The sequence below is a fragment of the Verruconis gallopava genome, assembly GCF_000836295.1.
Source record: "Verruconis gallopava strain CBS 43764 unplaced genomic scaffold supercont1.56, whole genome shotgun sequence".
NCBI lineage: Eukaryota > Fungi > Ascomycota > Dothideomycetes > Venturiales > Sympoventuriaceae > Verruconis > Verruconis gallopava.
The window spans coordinates 31,824-49,707 of NW_015622192.1; the positions used below are offsets into that span (position 1 = coordinate 31,824).

Here is a 17,884-nt window from a genome sequence, read left to right on the forward strand (position 1 = left end):
TAACCGCGCTTTGTTGGCATTAATGTCATCCCAATTACAGCTCAAGACATTGAACCTGAGGCTTGAGTATGTAAGCAATGACGGCAACTTGCGCCGTTTGGTCTACAAATAAGCTTTTGATCAACAATAGTGTGCTTGCGCTTGACCAGGAAGGGGAAGGAGAAGCAGTCGGGTACTTCGCACTGTTCGACTGCCTATGGAAAAGATGCGGCCGTGTCAAGGAGATGTTCCGTCCCGTTCAGTTCTGTACAGTGCAACTTCAGCGATTGTCTGAGGCACATCAGACCAAAGCATAAGGCTGAGTGAGGCGAGCGGGCAAATGAAGAAGCCGACACGGGCACTCACAAAAATCCTGCTAATGTGCATGCGTTCGTAGCCAGCCTGCTGCCTTCTTATTCAGGACATCTCCGCATCGGATGATCAAGTCTCTCTGCAACACTTCAATGAAGGTGGTTTCTGCCAGCGGCACACACCATATAGACGGATCTTTGGTTACTCGTTGTGCAGGATCTGCAGGGTTCCGGCAGCCATGCGTCTTTTGGATGGTTCCAGAAACAGAAAGGAGAGCTCCTATACAGGCATGTCTGCCTCAGGCAACTTCAGCCTCATTGACCCCATAATTTTGTCACCTTCATGCTCCCTCAAACGCAGTAAACAAATCCTCATCTAAACTGTCGACTTCGCTTGCACCATCAATCCCTTCTCGCATTTCCTTCCAATACCACCTCGATATCAAGAATTCTACAACGTCTGTCACCGTAATGGCCTCCCTTGCCAACAAAATTCTACCCTCCGTCGTAACTGGAGCAGAGTCCAAGTCGGCTCACAAGAAGAAGGCTAAGGCTGCAACCGATGCTACGTCCTCCACACCTGACGGAGACCGATCTGGTTCTGTTGCGGGCCTTGATTCCGATTTGAAGACAGAAGGCGCCTCGGGAGCGGAGAATCCATACATCAGGGACTTGCAAAAGTGCGACTTCTCTTCCCACAAACTGCACGAGGCTGTAACGCTTTACTAACCGGCCACCAACAGACGGATACGCAACATCAACAAGAAACTGGTACGTGTAGGATGCGCCAAGATGCCCTTCTCGAGCAGACTTGGTGTTGCAGAAATGAAACCATCATGCTCACGCGACACATTTGTAGACTGCCACTTCCAAGCTCGACACGATCCTTTCTGAAAACCCAGGCAAATCCCTGGACGAACTCGTCGCGGCCAGAATCATTAACCCCGATCAGAAGGCCCAGGCGCTGAAGAAACCCTCGCTGCAGGCCGAGCTGGTTGCAGTCGAGGACCAGTTGGTGAGAGCCAAGGAGATGGAAGCCCAACACCAGGATGCATTAAATAGAGAGCGGGAACTTCTCAAGTCGCAACATACAAAGGAATTACAAGAGATGAAGCAGGCCACAGAGGCAAGGGTAAAGCTGGAAGCGGAGCAGGCTTTCAAAATTAAACTTTTGACTTTCGGTCGCTTCCTAAAAGCTGCAGCCGCGCGTCGATCAGAAGGTGAGGAAGAACTGGACCTGGACGGCAGAGCATTTGAGGGTGTACTCTCAAATGTCTACACTGGTGACGTTTCTGCTGTGGAGGCCATCGAAAAGCTTATAAACGGTGTCAATGAGAAGATCCGCGACTATATTGGCGAGATGGATGTTACGTGTATGCGCAATTTCTCCAGTGTCCTTTCCGCGGAGGCTAACATGAGACTGCAGATGCCAGGATCAAGGAGCTAACCTTGAAAGAGGTCCCCGTAGAAGACGAGGATCCTTGGTCTGCGAAAGCAGAAGTTCCTGTTGATTCGCTGGCCGCAACTACCTGCATCACTTCTGACGATGCACTTCCGTATTCAGCAGACCCTACCATCTCCAACGCAGCGCTTACAAAGATGGGCGACGCCAAGACGATACCTAACGGTCAGTCAGCAGAAATAGACGTGCAAACCATTACGCCTGCCACGGGCGACATTGGCAAGAATGCTGGCAATGTCGCTGCTGAGGAGCAATGGGACGCAAAGCCCGCTGGTGAGTCGTCAGCTGGCATGGAAGATTCCTACGAAATTGTTCCACGGCCTACAGACGAGGTTGAGAACAAGCAGACCACCCCCACTGCACCGGCTAGCACGCAGTCGTGGGCTGAGGAGGCGCACGCGGCTGCCAACAACGGTCAAGCGGCTAGCACGAATGGTAACGACGGATTTCACGAGGTGACCCACCGTGGCCCTCGCCAGCATCGTGGCTGGGGTCCAGGCGATCGTGGCCGTGGCCGTGGAAGTGGAAGGGGTAATTTCCGCGGGCGCGGCGGTGAACGAGCAGACTTCCGAGGCCGTGGACGAGGTGCCCCTCGAGGGGCACTCAGAGATCGGGGAGACTAAGCCCGCTCCCAGCTCCTTGTCATCCCTTCTCTTTCTGTCCTCGTTTGCTAAATGCGTTGTTGAGCCGATGATGGGGGACTCAATGAAAAATCTTTCTCTCACTCTTCAGGATTGTCATGCAGGGCAGAGAGTAACACATGCATAAGCTCCATCAACATTTTGAACGAACGAGCCAGGATTTGGTGTTCTAAGCAGAGATTGCCGCGGTATATCTGCTTCTGCTCTACAATAATCTCGATGATGTTGTTAGTCTTCTAGCAACGACCCATTTCCACTCCATTGGATACATAACACAAGACAAGCACTGTACGATGTCTGTGCACGTATATCTACATCGTCATTACTGGTTGCAAGCGTTGCAGGTTCTCTCGTTTGGAAGCCTGCTATCCAGCATCAATTGTGGAAAGGGTGAAGGAGACTACCTGGCCAGACTGCTTGTTCGTATACTTGCGCTCATTTCCAGTAGTCACGCCTACAAAACACGGACACCAACAAAATGAGTTCACTATTATTCTTTCATGGCATAGCGTGGCGACGTGTATGAAACTTTTATATGCACATATGTATGTACCATCACTTTCGCAACCTTCGTCATCATCTTCATTACCTGAAGCACGAGAACCAAAAAGCGCTTTAAGATTAAGAAGGGAAGGGAATCGAGGGATCAAAACAAAGCCTGATAAATATGACACGAATGTTTCTTTGCATCATTTCGAAAAGCGGCGAGCCGAAAAAAGGCTACTCGTAGAATAAGAAGACCTAAAGGTCACATCACAATACATTGTGTCATATCGCAACGAAAGTTAACAGAGTTGAGCGCTCGGTTCCGTTACGGAAATACTGTATCTTCTGAGGAGCGCAGTATAATTATTGCACGAGTGAAGAGGCCTGAATTGGAAAAGGCCCAAGGACTAACTTTCAACTTCAGTTGATTACTTACCAGGCCAAGCAGGAGAAGGTTTACGGCCCATTCCCCAGGTTCCTCCAGGTATCAGCTGCGGACAGAATGGGAGCTGCAAGTCCAGGAGCTGCAGCCACTACCAGAGTGCGTTTACGAGCAACGTCTCATACACGCGCACAATGTACTTCTCGAACCAATGTTCCCAGCTGCAGGTATGCACCTCGTCGTCTGGCTCTGGTCCAATCGTCAGCCGCGCCGCTCTCGCGTTAATGTCGCGATTCATCCCCAACACAAGGTCTGAGAAAGAAGGGTGACGAGATGAGGAAGAGGTGAAGAAAGAGGAAGTGGGAGGGGGGGGGGGGGGGGGGGGAAGATGAAAATGGGGGCACGTCAAGACTTAGAATTGACGAAGAGAATAGGAGAAGGAGGACAGGTCGAGGTATGTTATCACGGGGAGAGGGGAAGAAGGAAAGGATGAGACGCTTCGATTTCGGCTGTACGTACCAGTCTCCTTGGTGTTGAAGTAGTTCTCGCCGTGTTCCCAGTAGCGCAGCAGCTCTACGATTTTGACGTGGCCGTTCCGAGTCAACGTGGGGTCGGCACCGTGCTCGAGGAGCAGCTTGGTGGAAGCGATGCGCCCGTTCTGACAGGCGAGGTACAGCGGCGTGAGCAGGGCGGCGACGATTGCAGCCGAGCCGTGCGCAGCTGCCTAGTGCAGGCCGTGCTTATGCTCGCAGTTTGACGCTTTTCAACTGCGGCTGCGTGGGCCAGCACCTTGCTGGTAGCGGTAAGGTTGGCGTTGCGCACGGCGTACTTGAATGGTGTCTCCAGATGGACGCATACCGCGTTCGGGTCCACGCCGGACTCTCCCACGATGGCGACCGAGCGGGTCTGCCCATGCTTGATGGCCCAGTGCAAAGGTGTGCTGAGGCGGAAGTTGCGTACCTCCAGGTTTGCGTTCGCATCCAGCAACTCGACAATCGCCGCAACGTTATCTGCATTGGCGGTTAGGTGGAGCGGCGTGTTGAGCTCCGTCCAGAGGGCAAGTCGACGTGCATGGCAAAGTGAGGGTCTTCGAGCAGGACCTTCAGCGCCGACAGGCCGTCTTCGCACTCCGCTGCGTAGTGCATGCTGGTCATGCTGTGCTTAAGGAGTCAGGCGAGCTCGTTTTGGAAGGCGGAGTGCTTGAGGAGAAGTTTGATGATGGAGATGCTCTTGGAGCGCACAGCGAGAGACAGGGCGTGATCGGTCTCGTCTCCCGCTTTCTGCGCTCCCCGGGCGCCGACAGTTGTGCACCGGCCTAAAGCAAGACTTTACACGTGTCCACGCTGGCTATTCATATCGCTTGCCCAGGTGGGCTAGACAGGAAGCAATCGTGAGGGCAAGACCCGTTGATCGGTGCTCCACGCGTCATGAGGAATTTGGCAAACCGCGCATCAGAGTATGTAATGTCTGTGAACTTTTTGCTGGCCTTGTGTACTTGTGTGATAGCGCAAAGATAGTCTTTTGCACCGATATTGGCCTGGTCTCTGACAAGCTGTGTAAGGGAGTGCACGTAAGCGTGATAGTAAGATGGTGAACAGCGGTTCTGGATTGTGTCAAGACTGACAACTGATGAATCCTAACTAGGATGGGTCAGGGTAAATGACAAATCAAATCAAATCAAATCAAATCAATCATATAGCTGGTGCGGTAGTAAGGCACACGTGACTACTTCGCACATATGTATTTAAGGCAGTTCAGAGGAGAGACTCTCAGGAGCTAGCGGATATTCTTGAATCAAACTGTCTATCTCACACTTCTGTCACCAATCCCTCACACACGGTCGCGTCGGACGCGTTGATTACCGAGTAGTTGGCCACAAACTTATAATAATAGAAGAAGAGACTCTAAGAGCATGGTTATGTAGCATATCTGATCGAGGCTATTTATTATCACCAGCAAATCTGCGATTAGCGGCTAATCTATTGCTACAGAAGCAATGCGGACCAAATTGTTAGGAATACTTTCCCAATACCGACTGGCTTCACTAATGTAAACCACTTCGGAAGGGTTTAGCTTCCTAGAGCAAAGGAATAAGGTATAACTGAGGCTTATTATGAAAGGAAGTATAATAAGACAGTTATGTTTATGGTTTAGAGTAGTATGAGCTTCAAGATATGAGAATGTATTCAAACCAACAAACTAGATAAACTAGACAGTTGAATTACGACTTCCGTAGCGACTGGGGAAATACCTTCTTTTATAGAAAACGAGATTGAGTGATCACCCCGATCACTTCCTGTATCTTTAATTCGTCAGGACCCCATTGACAAATCACAGTCCCTTAGTTTATGCAGCCTGATCATCCTGATCATTCATGGTCAGTATGATTATCTCACGTGATTCCTATGTTACTTCGTAACAATTTAACTGGGTAGTGCTTGAAAAGATACACAAGACCCTTGAAGTCTTCTATACCTTAATAATGAATATGCAAGGCGCTGGTGATACTGCATCATGCTATCTACGCGTTCTCGACTATATGATGCATCGGCTTGACGACTATCGCTCTGACTATGCTGAGCTTCGCAAGCAAAGTCCTCAGAAGCCAGAATGGAGTCCTCTATATGCAGTATGCGATATCTCATGGAATAAGTGTAAGAAGTACTTTGATAAGATTGATGAGATACTAGCATACTATATAGCAGTTATACTAGATCTAAGTATCAGGCTTCAATAGCTTCAGAAGACATGGCATGATAGCTTAGATCCTATCCATAAGCAGTGGTTTTATAATGCTCTTCTAGCTGTAAAGTCCCTATGGAGAGAGGAATATAAGGGCAAAGTGTCATTAATGTAATCACCTGAATCACAATCAGTCCGGATGGAATCATGATTGTAAGAAGAGCAGGAGTTCTTCATGCACATTACAGTGGACTATTCAGACTTTTCTGATGCAGATGCACTTGACAAGTATCTTGCTGGTTTGCCTGTTAAAGCTGCTGATCTAACTGTATATGTATAGGAGATTGAGCGGACTAAGCCTGATCTTGCAGTATATTTATATGATATGGCAGTAATCCCTGCTATGAGTGCTGAATGCGAGCGCATATTTAGTAGTGCGAAGATCCTCCTCAGCGACCACCGCAATCGGCTGAAGCCTATCATGATTGAAGCCTATGAATGCATGCGGTAATGGCTGCTATCTGACGCTGGCGATAACGACCTCCTTAAACAACCGATCATATAGTACGATAAAGATGCTATTAATGATGCAAAGAAGATACTAAAGGAGGAGGAGGATGCTATTGAAGATGGTTTAGATAATAGTGAATCTAAAGATAGCAATTGGGGCGGTGACGACTTTCATGGTATATATTATTAAGGAGAGGATTAGAGGTATAATCTGTGATATATGCTATAGATATAGCTAATATTCTGTAGTAGAAATCAGGCGAACATCACCACTATTATGTCATCTATTATGACTTTTGCCACTATATTACCCCATTGATGGATCAGATTTGGATGGATTTCGCGATTTTATGAATTTGGATCGGGTTCATCTATAGGGGATTTGGATTACATCGAAAATCCAGCCAAATCCAATCCACGGGCATCACTGGATGTTAATAGACTATATTTAAGCCTGATAGCTCTAAGGGACTGGAATATGGATTTGTACTGCATCAGGTCTATAATTTCATATACATGTGTGTAAGCCTGATAAACCCAGCAGCAATTTGTCAATGCTGCCGCAGGGAGACTAGTTACTAAATCCGTGCTTTCATCCTGGAGCCTTACACCTGGCCTGAGTCTTGTAGAGCGAGCGACCGAACAGTCCACTCTATTTTCCTTGGGCCTTCATCCTTGCCAACATCTGAGACGACATTCGCACGGGAATCGGCTTCCCTACTTTGTGTGCAGTCTTCATCGTCATAAGCATTGCTGTGTCAGCTGAAACATCCATGAGACGGTCAGATCTTTCGATTATCCGCTTTTTCTTCGACATGGGCGCCGCATCGAGTGCCTCGTTATGTTTTGCTGTCGCGAAGCCTAATTTCTCTTGTTGAAACAGCGGCTTTGCTTTTGGCGTATGTACGGGCGAAACGCTGTCATGCGGATGCACCGTGGATGTATCATTAGATATTTTATCATGCTGCAGGCGGGACAGAGAATTCGCTGGAGCTCCTGCATTCAGTCTTTTGACCGGATTTCTACTGGAAGCTGATGGTGCTGCGTTTGCAGATTCATTTCCTTTCAATGAAGGTGTTCTCCTGCTTCCATATGTAATCCCAGGTGCTTTAAGAAAAGCATTTTGAACCGTTGAAGTCTTTTGGACAAGTACATTTGGCTTTCGATTTGTCCGAGGCGAAAGTACTCCTTGTTCGGTATCTAATTCACGCTGTGCATTATCCGAAAGCTTGATATGGTCTTCAGTGGCTGGTCGTATCGCAGCGACGTATTGCTGCAGCATATTCTGCAGTACTTTTGAGGGCACAAGGACTTGCGACGCGATCCGAGCTTTTTCGATGCCGGAACCACTTGTGGAGGGGGAAGTTTTTTGCAGCTTCAGACGTTCTGCTTGAGATTCATCATCCCATCCCAGTGCAGTGTTCTGCTGTTGCTGCTCTGCCTCGCCGATCATCTTCAGAAAATCGTCTGTATTGCCTCCTCCATAAAAAAGTAATAACACCGCCATTATAGAACTTAGCGGAGCAAATATGGATAGAAATTCCTCTAGGCTGTTCGATTTAATTTGAGTCTCGATAATCTTGGCTGGATGGGGGCCATTCATTCTGCTTGTTCGTTGCTTGATGAGCCAGTGGCTATCTTCTGGGAAGCTGTTGTGCCGAACGAAATGTTCAAGCAAATAGTCTTTTTCTCGCCAGCGATTACGAAGCCAGACGTCGAAAGCAGCTTCGCTATTTACCGGAATGTCAGTTACCTTGAAGCGCCTGAAATGCATATTGACAGATTTCGGCGGCCGGCCTTCAAACATAGACGAGCGCAGCGTATATATGTCTTGACCAAACTGACCTGGCGGTATACCCTCGTAACCAATAGTGCAATCATAGAGCCACTCGGTGGTTTCCTTAAGATTCTTCAAACAAAACTGCAGGCCTTTGCTTCGTGGTAGCAACTGATGCTTCATGTCCTGCAGGCCACGTTCCTTTGCCCATTGTGCACTCTTCTCGCGGGTACCCTTCGCAAGGTTGGTACCCTCCGGAAAGATGAGCAGCCACATTGGGTCGGACTGATTGTTCAGTCGGTTCAAGTGTTGCTGGAGTGAATCCTTGTCCTCCTCCCATTTCCTCTTCAAAAAAATGAAATTATAAAACTGAGCACCCCAGCCAACGATTGGGATTTTCTTCAAAGACTCTTTTAGAATGATGTAAATGTAGCCGTGCATGCTGTTTGTATATGCCGCCCACCACAGATACAGCCAATCCGTGTAGAGCTTCAAACGTCAGTGACTTCCAGTCAAAGTGCTGGGGAATCTCGTACCTGGTGGTTGGCCATCATCACAAGGCGTTTCGGAAATCGGCATTCCAGGCTACCATCCGCTCTGCGGAAAAGTTGATTCGGGATGCTCCTATCGCCACTCACTCGGACGACGGTTGGAGCCCACCACTGCGTCATCGTCGTGATCAGGACACCAAAGGATTGCTTTGTGAACGCCATGTACGCTTCGTAAAACTTCGGGTCAATCATTTTCAACGGAACACCAAAGAACTGTGTCGCGCTGATGGCCATGAGTCCTAACAGAAACGTTGAAGCGGCAGTAAACGCGCGCTCCGTCCGCCCTAAAGGTCCATGCTGGTCTGGGTCAGGATGGTCCACGGGGCTCTTTGTGCTTAGACCGGCTCCAAGGTCTGCCAGTGGATTAGTCGCCATCTCGCACCTTGAAAAGGCTTCAAAATTTTCTTCAACAAGTCAATTATCTTGAGATAAGCACCGAAAGCAGCGCGGCGAAATATTGGCGGTTAGAGAAAAGGCCATCTCTCAACGCCGCACCTCAGCCACTACGAGCGAGAAAGGGTTGATCTTAGTCTCCGCATGGCAAAATCGCCGTGGCGTCATTCTCTGGGGCCACGTCGACCAGTGCAGACAGATATGCGGGGATGTAGGGTACAGATTTCACACAATGCCGTCGATACAACCATTTAGACAGGGTGGCAACCAGTGTCTGGTCTCTTCTAAGCGTGCACATCAGACAACGGGTCATGACAAGGGCCCCGCAAGATTGGATAAGTTGATGCCTGTAGCTCAAATTAGGCTAGCAATTCTAACCAATCAAATCGTCCAACTGGTAGGCCCAAATCCTGCTTCTCAGCCTTGTAGTGACGTCGAAACCAGCAATGCATGCATGCCCTGCTTTCCTCTACCAAGCTGTGGAGAAGTCTGTTCGACGCAGGTCGCGAAGTTGATTTCGATTCGAACCACGCGCAAGGTTTCGTTTTGTCTCTCCAAAATTCGCTTTTTCCATTGACGACAATGGTGGTCTACACCGCAAGTGCTCCGGCCGGAAGGACCGCGAAGAAAGACGTGCCCGCGAGGCGGGCGCCTTTGAGCAAGACGGCGCAGGTCGCAAAGAAGACGCCGCCTGTGCCTCAAGCTGTCAATGGAGTCTCACCTTTCGAGATCATGGCCGGCAGAATCGCGAATAGAGTGGCGGAAATGGCGGAGAACGTGACGTTCGTGGAGCGGCAGCCGTAAGACCCAAGGCCTCAACCTACAATGCGGTACAGGGAAGTTTTGCTAACTGCGCGTGACGGCATGACGAGCAGGAAGGCGACACAATCTGAGGCGCCGCAGGCCAACGCGAGAAAGCCGCCGCGAAAGCTCGAGATCAGACTGCCCAATGCCGGCGCCGACGGGGTCAAGTTCTCGGCGCCATTCCTGGACAACACGCTTGCGAAGATGCTGGCGCTGCAGAACCGGATGCTGAAGACTGGTAGCGAGATCGCTGCGTCGGATGCGAGCGAGAAAGTCAAACGGGAGCAGTTTGAACAGAGCGCTGAACTGTCACGCATCATTGCGCTCATTTGTGCAGAGAAGGCCAGGCAAGGCGCATAGCAAGAAGCCATGTTATTCGCGATAAGGTATCGAAAAGGGGTTAAGCAGTTGACCTTGCGCCGTGATGCATCTTGGTTCTCAAGGAACAGGCATTTTTGGTCAGTCAACGACAGGCTTTCCATCTGACATTGGACGCTTTGTATCAATAGTTCAACAAGCAGACGTCTACACATACGTAGTGTCTGTTTCTCCATCATCAGGGCCAGAATCTTTCAAAAATTATTAAACCAGCATTCTACTGGCTCAACTCTCAAGGTGCCTGCAGAGCTAGGAGAAACAAATAAAACAGCAGCAGGATCAAGATATGGACACCTGTCGGCCACAGAATTACTTCTTCCCAGTCTCACGCGTAGTGGCTTTCCTTCTTCTTCCCCTTCTCTTTTCCTTCATGATCGATCATCATTATCGTCCTTGTTCTCCGCACCCAATGCAACGAAAACAGACCCCACCCTCCCACCAACTACCCCAAACACCTCGTTGCGTCATTCCGAGCCAGGATGGTGCTTCCCACAGCGAGCCACACATGACGTCCTTGTGCTTTAATGCTGTACACATAAGCATGCACCTCGTCTTGACACCCGCTCCCCCTTGGCTACGTTGCCGGAGATCTTCGCACGGCGACAAGGGGCCGGACAGGTTTCTTTCCTTCCCCTCGCGCGGTGCGAACGCACTGGAAGAGTGGACGTCAACTTGATGTATGACCTCGATCAACGGCGAGCAGGGAACCAGGGGAGAATGGGTATGAGCTTGCGTTGTAGTGTGCAAATGGAAAGACAGAGGAAGAGAGCGTATGTGTCTGTTTTCGGGGAAAAGTAGGCAGAGGAACAGGAAGAAGAGAGAGGGTAAGGGCAAGTCTTGGTTGCGAAGCTGAGAAGCTAAGGAGATGGAGCATTCCAAGCGCTTGCAGCGTTGAAAATCGTCACATGCTTTCGATCCAAACAAAGCGATTCCTCGAGTGTCTCTCTCCATCCACTGTTCTCCTGCTTCTTATTCACTATTCTTCCATCCTTCCTCTTCTTTTCATCCCCGTCCAACGTTCTCTTCCATTGCATCTTCCCCCATCCAGTGCCCCGTTTAAAAACATATATCACACACGCATATATATAGATATACCTATATAAAGACGCAACCTTTCTCGCCTCACGTTCGAGAAAAGTGCATGAACCGCACCAGCGAATCCCTCTTCTGTCAATCAACTCGTTACCCTTGTGGCATGGCGCAGCTTCTAGGCGACATAGTGCAGCGCAGCGTGGGCGGGCTGGTCGCCGGCGCGGTCAGCGCAGTGGGCGGGTACGCCGGTTCCGCTGTGAGCGGGGTCGGCGACCTGCTCGAGGCCGGAGGCGAGGCGGTCGGCAACGGTAGTAATCTTTCCCCACCCCCTCCCAACTCAGCTAGAGTCTCATGAGTGCGTTGGCAAGGACACGAGCTAACGAGTGCGGCGCTCCCGCGGCAGGCATAGCTAGGGGCCTTCAGGGCGTGGGGGACAGTCTGAGGGGGTACGGTACAGCAGTGCAGCGCGCGACAGCGGCAAGCGGGAGCGACCGTACGGTCGCGAGAAAGGTTGCGTCGCCCACTACGGCTGCATCGACGATGACAACCGCGTCGGCGTTGGCGTCGGTGGCGAAAAAGACGCTTCCTGCCGCGGGCTTACAGCGCACCCTATCGCCCTCGAAGCAGACGAAGGCGCTGCCAGCGCCACAGAAGCAACGGGCTAAAGCAGCAAGTGACAGGGCGAAGGCGACAGCCAGGCCAAGGAGGCCCAATCCCACCCAATCGATGAAGCCGCCGTCGACGGCGACAGGGGTCAAGGTTTCCGTCTCGCGCCTGGCCGCGTCGGCCGGCGTGCGCGCTGTCAGCTCCCCGAGGCAGGCCGCGCCGACACGCAAGGCCGGCGCGACGGCGGGAGCGCACCAGAGCTTTGGCGGCCATATACCTGGGTACGGATCGGACTTCGCAAGGACAGGGTCAAGACCAGGGGCGAAGGCGGTGAGCACAGCGGGAAGTGTGCTGGGTGAAGGTGGTCTCAAGTTCTTCTGACATGGACGACGTTCGATACGTATGGATGGTGGTCGTTGGAAGTCCTTCGTTGTTCGTATTTTCATCTGAGAATGCCAAGAGGCGATGAAGTTGGAGCGGGGGGAAGGGGCGCGCATGGCACATAACGGCGCAGAAAAACAAAGAAAAAGCGGTGCTTGATGCGCACCTTGTTCCGGCTGCTGGTGCACGCAATGGTCCTCGTCATCGGCTAGTGTCGTGGGAATGAGTCTCTCTTGAGAAAGACGACGCACGGTCACGTATTATGTCGCCGGTGAATTCAGACAATCTTTACGTTGTGGGTATATAGGTCCTACTCATGTCTTGCATACAGCAAACGCCACGCATCCACGCTAGAAGAAAGAAAACTTCTTTGTGCATCTACTGGACTGATATTACCCCTTGCCCACATACACGTGAAGAGAAAGGCCCTTTGCATCGTCCATCCATGCCCAGGAGCGTAATCTTTTGCTCAGCACAAGTGCGACAGTCGCCTACTCCATTCAGCCCATGTAAGAGGAATTTCTTGACAGTCCTAGACATTGATCGCACAGTAGAGACTGATTTCAGAGCAAGGGACTCCGTTCCATCGTCCGGCCGTTAAAAAGTTATGCACAAGAAAATAAAAAGGTCGTTCATTGTCATGTATAATCTTTGCTCGTTCGCGCTCTCCTTTCTCCTCTTGGAAACAGACAACGTACGTGACTGATTAGCAGAGTGTGCTGAAGATGTGTCAAACTGGAGAAAGCACTCGACCGTTTTCTGATGACGCCGAAATTGATGCCGAAACTCTTTTATCCTTTATATATTCGCCCATGACAGAAGCATCTCCAAGATGAGGGGGAGAAAAACCACGTTATCATTTCATGTGTTCCGAGAAAGCAAGAACTAGCGGCAGGCGTGTTGAGATTATAGACAACATCCTGCTGCTTAAGTTAAAAGAACCAGGCTTAACAGCCACTCCCCGATACGGAGTGCGATTCGCGACAGTTGTACTGTCGCATGTGTAGGAAGATATCGTTTCGATATATTACTTTTTGTTGTGGCGCTATTTGAAAACGCCAGAGCTCCGATGCTGCACAATGAGAACAAGGTCGTTAATAGGAGTCGTTATGGTAGTGTACCCATGGAAAGCGCCGTGAAAAAAGAAATCGACAAATTACGAAGACTACGCACCAAAGGCAGGAGGAAGATCTAGGTGCCTGCAGATCGTCGCGAGGAGCCAAGACCATTACATTGGGCTGCCTTCGATTGAGGGGTTATTGCCGTCGTGCCGCCGGACGACGAGCTGGCTGGAGTGTCTGCTGCGGGCGATAGACTCTTGTTGATTGGCAGACTTGTTTGACGAGGCGATGCAGCAGCACTGGTGGCAGCTGACTGAGAGCGCGGAGGCGAATGGACGGAGTCGCTTCTGACAAGATGTGCGCGCTGCGCCATTTTCTTCTCAATCACTCCGATCTGCTTGCTGGTGGGACCAACACGCTTGCTGCGTTGCAGGCCTGGTTTGAGTATATTGTAGAATATGATCCAGTCGGAATCAGACAGGGTGTCGAGCATAGTTTCTGCACCCAGCGTCAGTTTTCATCGTCAAATTATCCGTTCTTCGATTTGGCGATCGTTCCCGTTCGCATTAGGGCACATGACACTTACGAATGACGTAGTTTCCGAATCCGTCCAGCAGAAGCTGTGTGGGACCGTCGCCCAGGTCGTCGCTATAATTGACAATTGCCATAAGCAGCTCGTGCTTTTGCTTCTGGGAGCCGTGGGAAAAGCACTTTTCGACCACGTTGCTGGCGAACTTGTGCTTCGAGTACGGTATGATACGATCTCTGATCTGATCAATCACCTTCTCCCGGTCCTCCGGAAAGCCAAACACAATCATGTGCTGCGTGACATAATTACCATACTGATCGTCTATAATGTTCTTCGAGTTGTGCAGTTCCGTCAGGATAGTGTGCTTGACCGGGTCGGAAGAGTGCTCGAGCACGCGCTGGATGACGCGACAGCCGTAGCTGTGCCGTGACAGCTCGTCAACCTTGCCCGTGAAGGCGTCCACGATGAATTGGATGTGCTCGACAGGGATGCGCTCGATCGCCTTCTGAATGACGTGATTGCCGTTCATATCCTTGACACATCGAATCACGTTGGGTTCCAACTCCCTGATCAGCGCGGCTTGCTGCGCCGTGAGTATGTGGTCAATGGCTTTCTGTACCACCCTGCACGCATACATCTGCGTTGACAGTTCGAACAGGTGGCCCTTCATGGCGGCTGCGATCTGCGCCTTTTGCATCTGATCGCCGTGGTCGAAGAACTTCTGAATCACGTAGTTTCCGAACACGTCTTGCATGAGCTGGATGATGTCCGGGAGTATCTCGGCGAACACGAGCTGCTTGTCATCGCTGTTGGCCTGTTCCAGCTTGGTCTGAATGAACCGTGAGCCAATCTGATCACCACAGAACTCGACAACGTGCCCTTGGATGTCTCTGAGCTGCCACTGCCTGTTGCCCTTGCTGCTCGTCGCCTTGAATTCCGTGAGAAGTTGGCTTTGCAGAGTCATGCCGTCATGCTCGCGAGGACCGCGCGGGGTGGGATCGATTATGGGGAACATGGCCGGAGGTCCGTACCCCGCCAGATGCGGAGGCAGATTGAGGGGTCCCAGGGGGAGCGCATTTCCAAGGTTGTACGGTGGCGTGAAGCCGTTCACAGCAAAAGGTTGACGATACGGGTTTAAGGTCGAAGATTGCAACGGAGAATGAGAGGGGAAGCCGTTCGTCTGCTCTTGTTGAATGGAACGAAGACGACGCTCCAAAAGCGCAGGATTCGCGCTCGCGCTCAAGCGGCCGTTCTGTGGGGGCATGTACGAGCTGTCCGAGTGCGAGGGAGTCGACATGTACGACGCCGGCCGGAAATCGTTTGCACCCGGCGTGAACGCGCCTCTGTCATAAGGTTGCCGCGAAAAGGGGTTGTTGAAGGTCGGAACATTGTCAGGTGTGTACGATCCAAAGTTCTGCGCGCCCCGCGCGCCGGCCTGGTTACTGTGGAGCGCCTGCAAGTAGGTTGCATTCATCGCCAAGCCCACGGTTTCGTTCGGGCTTTGGGGATCAAGTGTCGGGCGCTGATGCTGCGTCAAGTGGTCAGACGCTTCACTGAGGCTGAGGCGCTCCAGAAGCGGTAAGGGATCGTTTGAGACAGAGCTTTGGCGTTCGAGAGAGAAACGGCCACCGGAGACGGAGGAGACAGACGGTGTGTGGCCATGGGTGGCCTGAAATCGGTTGAAAGGCGATTCGTTGAAGAAGGGGTCATTGTTTCCGTGCCGCGACGGCGGTTGACTGGGGTTTTGAGAGGAAGAATTGCTGTACGGCATGAAGGAGTCGGACGCTGCACTTCTCCTGTCATCTGTAGGCGAATGCACGGAGCCGCCTCCCTCGGTCCATGAGCTGATGGAGCCTTGGTGGTGGATGCTGCCGGTCGAGTCTCTCGTGAAATGGCCCAACGCTCCGTTGAGAGTGGTTTCCGAGTTGCGCTGCGCTGCAAAGCTTTGATTGTTGAACAGGCCGTTCGAGGGTCTGCTGCCATTTGTGTAGTTGTTCGCACCGAGAACGTCGGTGCCTTCCAGCAAGCGGCTGTTGCGGCGAACGGGAGAGACACCGGAGTTGCGGTCCCGGGAGACCGAGTCCCATGCGGACTTTGGTTTGTTCCACACGTCAGTGTTTAGCGTCTGGTTGAAGGAGCTCGAGGAGGAGCCGTTGGCATTCGACGAGAGGAAGGCTGCAGAATCTACAGGCCCCGCGCCATTTGTTAGCAGTTCCGTTGTAGCGACCTGAATGTCAAGCATACCTCGATTTCTCGAGCTGTCCCTCGTGGTCGAGCCGAGACCGTTGCGCCAGATGCTGGCGCAGCTGTCAGGCCAAACCCTCGTGCTGCCTCCGAGGCCTTGAGCGAGGCTCATGGACGGAGGTCGCTCGTCGCCGCCGGGACGCGCGACGGGTCCTAGTCGCTCGTTCTGCAGATTCACGTCAGACAGCGTCGCAAAGATGCGAGCCAGAGAAGTGTGTTATGTGTGAAGAGGCACGGACTGACCTTGTTCGCGGTGGGAAGCTGCCTCGACATGATGGTCGCGTTCATGAGTGTGCGCAGGACTGGTATGCAGACAATGTACGGCGTGCCAGGGCGTCGGGCGAGGACCTTTCCTAAGCTGCAGAAGGCGCAGAGGCGCCCGCAAAAGAGCCTTTTTGTTCTGTTGCCTACACGTCAGGTCTTTCTCCGCGTATAATATGAGCCGGAAGTGGACGATGACGTTGAGAACGCGGCATGCATGTGAGCGAAGAATGGGGCAGCGGGTAGAAAACTCACGGGTTGGTTGCACCTGTGCAGAAATGTACAGCAAGCGCGGTGTGCTGGATTTTATTTTCCTTTTTGGTGTGCGACGTGGAGCAGATGTGGGTATAACCGATGTTGACGAGGGGAGTGGTGTTGGTCGGGCGTGGTGGGCGACAAGGAGGAATTTGATATACCAGGACAACGACGGGGCTAGTGACGCTCGGATGCACGCGAAGTAGAGGGCCTGCGAAGGCTCATGTTCGAGGAAAGGTCGCAGGGAAAGACGCTGAAGCGTGCGCGGTGAAAGGGAAGTAAGGGCGAGAAGGCGAGACTGTTGACCGGAATGCGCAGGCACAAAGTTTGCTTTGAATCCCCAGGCAAGGTGAACGCTGGGGGCGGGGGGAGGGGACGAGCGGTGAGTGGTTGCGTCGAAGGGGAGGAGAGGAGAGGGGAGGAGAGGAGAGTGAGTGAACGAAGCACAGAGAGAGACGGAGGAGGTGGTGGAGGGGAAGGGAAGGGGGATTGGGCGGGGGGCGAAAGGTGAAAGAGAGCGTCAAGGAGGCGCTTGCAAAAGAAAAAAAATAAGTTCGAAGGATGCGAAGAAGAAAGCGGGGAGAAGAAGACGGAGATGGAGACAGGCAAGAAGCAGATTGAGGTCGAGTTTCTTGGAGGCAAAAGAGCAAGGGCGGCAGAAAGAGGGAAGAGAGGACGATACGAAGGCTGGCGAGGCTCGAAAAGGCGACAGGTCAGCAGAGAAGGTCTCCCTGGAAACGCAAAAGAGCACGAGCAAGCGTCGACGAAAACGGACAAGAACAAGAGCGACAGCAACAGCAACGACAAGAGACACGAAAGCTACAGCAACCACGAGAATGACCACAAGGGCAACGGCGGCGGCGCTGGGACAGCACCAAGGACGACACAAATAAGAAAGGCGAGCGATGAATTTGCGACAACTCAGAGGGCGTGGGAGCGCAGGCGTTTCTGGTCCTTGATGCACGTCGGATCTGGCGCCTCGTCATCATCCTCATCGTCACCATCCGCCCTCATTTGCTCGGGGTGGATGCGGCTCCACTTTTCTGCGGCGGGAACGATTTAGTGCTCCCGCGCCTTGCCTCCAGTGTCACCCCGTCCGCCCGGGCCTAGCCTTGTGCCGAGCCTGGCCAGCGACGGCGACTGGCGTCGCGCTGTTGGC

At 51.9% G+C, this 17,884-nt stretch overlaps 7 protein-coding genes across 8 annotated transcripts; 5 read left to right on the plus strand and 2 right to left on the minus strand.

Moving 5' to 3' along the window:
- Window positions 1–761: 761 nt before the first annotated feature.
- PV09_09160 (uncharacterized protein) lies at window positions 762–2,375 on the plus strand (the record flags this gene model as incomplete). Its single annotated transcript, XM_016363162.1, has 4 exons — window positions 762–970; window positions 1,034–1,061; window positions 1,150–1,663; window positions 1,717–2,375. 4 exons carry the CDS (start codon window positions 762–764, stop codon window positions 2,373–2,375), a joined length of 1,410 nt encoding a protein of 469 aa, XP_016208998.1.
- A 1,080-nt stretch (window positions 2,376–3,455) lies between these two features.
- On the plus strand, window positions 3,456–4,580 carry PV09_09161 (uncharacterized protein; the record flags this gene model as incomplete). The annotated part of the gene is made up of 5 exons (XM_016363163.1): window positions 3,456–3,488; window positions 3,696–3,715; window positions 3,784–3,931; window positions 3,982–4,282; window positions 4,342–4,580. The coding sequence occupies 5 exons, from the start codon at window positions 3,456–3,458 to the stop codon at window positions 4,578–4,580; spliced, it is 741 nt and encodes a 246-aa protein (XP_016208999.1).
- A 2,320-nt stretch (window positions 4,581–6,900) lies between these two features.
- Window positions 6,901–9,447, minus strand: PV09_09162 (uncharacterized protein). Its single transcript, XM_016363164.1, has 2 exons — window positions 8,767–9,447; window positions 6,901–8,719 (listed from the first exon to the last, which is right to left on the minus strand). Exons 1-2 carry the CDS (start codon window positions 9,154–9,156, stop codon window positions 7,106–7,108), a joined length of 2,004 nt encoding a protein of 667 aa, XP_016209000.1. The 5' UTR covers window positions 9,157–9,447; the 3' UTR covers window positions 6,901–7,105.
- A 178-nt stretch (window positions 9,448–9,625) lies between these two features.
- PV09_09163 (uncharacterized protein) lies at window positions 9,626–10,676 on the plus strand. Its single transcript, XM_016363165.1, has 2 exons — window positions 9,626–9,974; window positions 10,050–10,676. Exons 1-2 carry the CDS (start codon window positions 9,757–9,759, stop codon window positions 10,336–10,338), a joined length of 507 nt encoding a protein of 168 aa, XP_016209001.1. The 5' UTR covers window positions 9,626–9,756; the 3' UTR covers window positions 10,339–10,676.
- Window positions 10,677–11,551: 875 nt separating this feature from the next.
- Window positions 11,552–12,375, plus strand: PV09_09164 (uncharacterized protein; the record flags this gene model as incomplete). The annotated part of the gene is made up of 2 exons (XM_016363166.1): window positions 11,552–11,696; window positions 11,792–12,375. 2 exons carry the CDS (start codon window positions 11,552–11,554, stop codon window positions 12,373–12,375), a joined length of 729 nt encoding a protein of 242 aa, XP_016209002.1.
- A 276-nt stretch (window positions 12,376–12,651) lies between these two features.
- Window positions 12,652–17,220, minus strand: PV09_09165. Of its 2 annotated transcripts, XM_016363168.1 has the most exons (6): window positions 16,726–17,220; window positions 16,453–16,609; window positions 16,210–16,375; window positions 14,023–16,149; window positions 13,549–13,934; window positions 12,652–13,447 (listed from the first exon to the last, which is right to left on the minus strand). In XM_016363168.1, exons 2-5 carry the CDS (start codon window positions 16,495–16,497, stop codon window positions 13,567–13,569), a joined length of 2,706 nt encoding a protein of 901 aa, XP_016209004.1. In that variant the 5' UTR covers window positions 16,498–16,609; window positions 16,726–17,220; the 3' UTR covers window positions 12,652–13,447; window positions 13,549–13,566. The 2 variants fall into 2 exon arrangements, with proteins under 2 accessions (XP_016209004.1, XP_016209003.1); XM_016363167.1 differs by having other exon boundaries at window positions 12,652–13,934.
- Window positions 17,221–17,320: 100 nt separating this feature from the next.
- Window positions 17,321–17,788, plus strand: PV09_09166 (uncharacterized protein; the record flags this gene model as incomplete). Its single annotated transcript, XM_016363169.1, has 1 exon — window positions 17,321–17,788. The coding sequence occupies one exon, from the start codon at window positions 17,321–17,323 to the stop codon at window positions 17,786–17,788; it is 468 nt and encodes a 155-aa protein (XP_016209005.1).
- Between the last annotated feature and the right edge of the window lie 96 nt (window positions 17,789–17,884).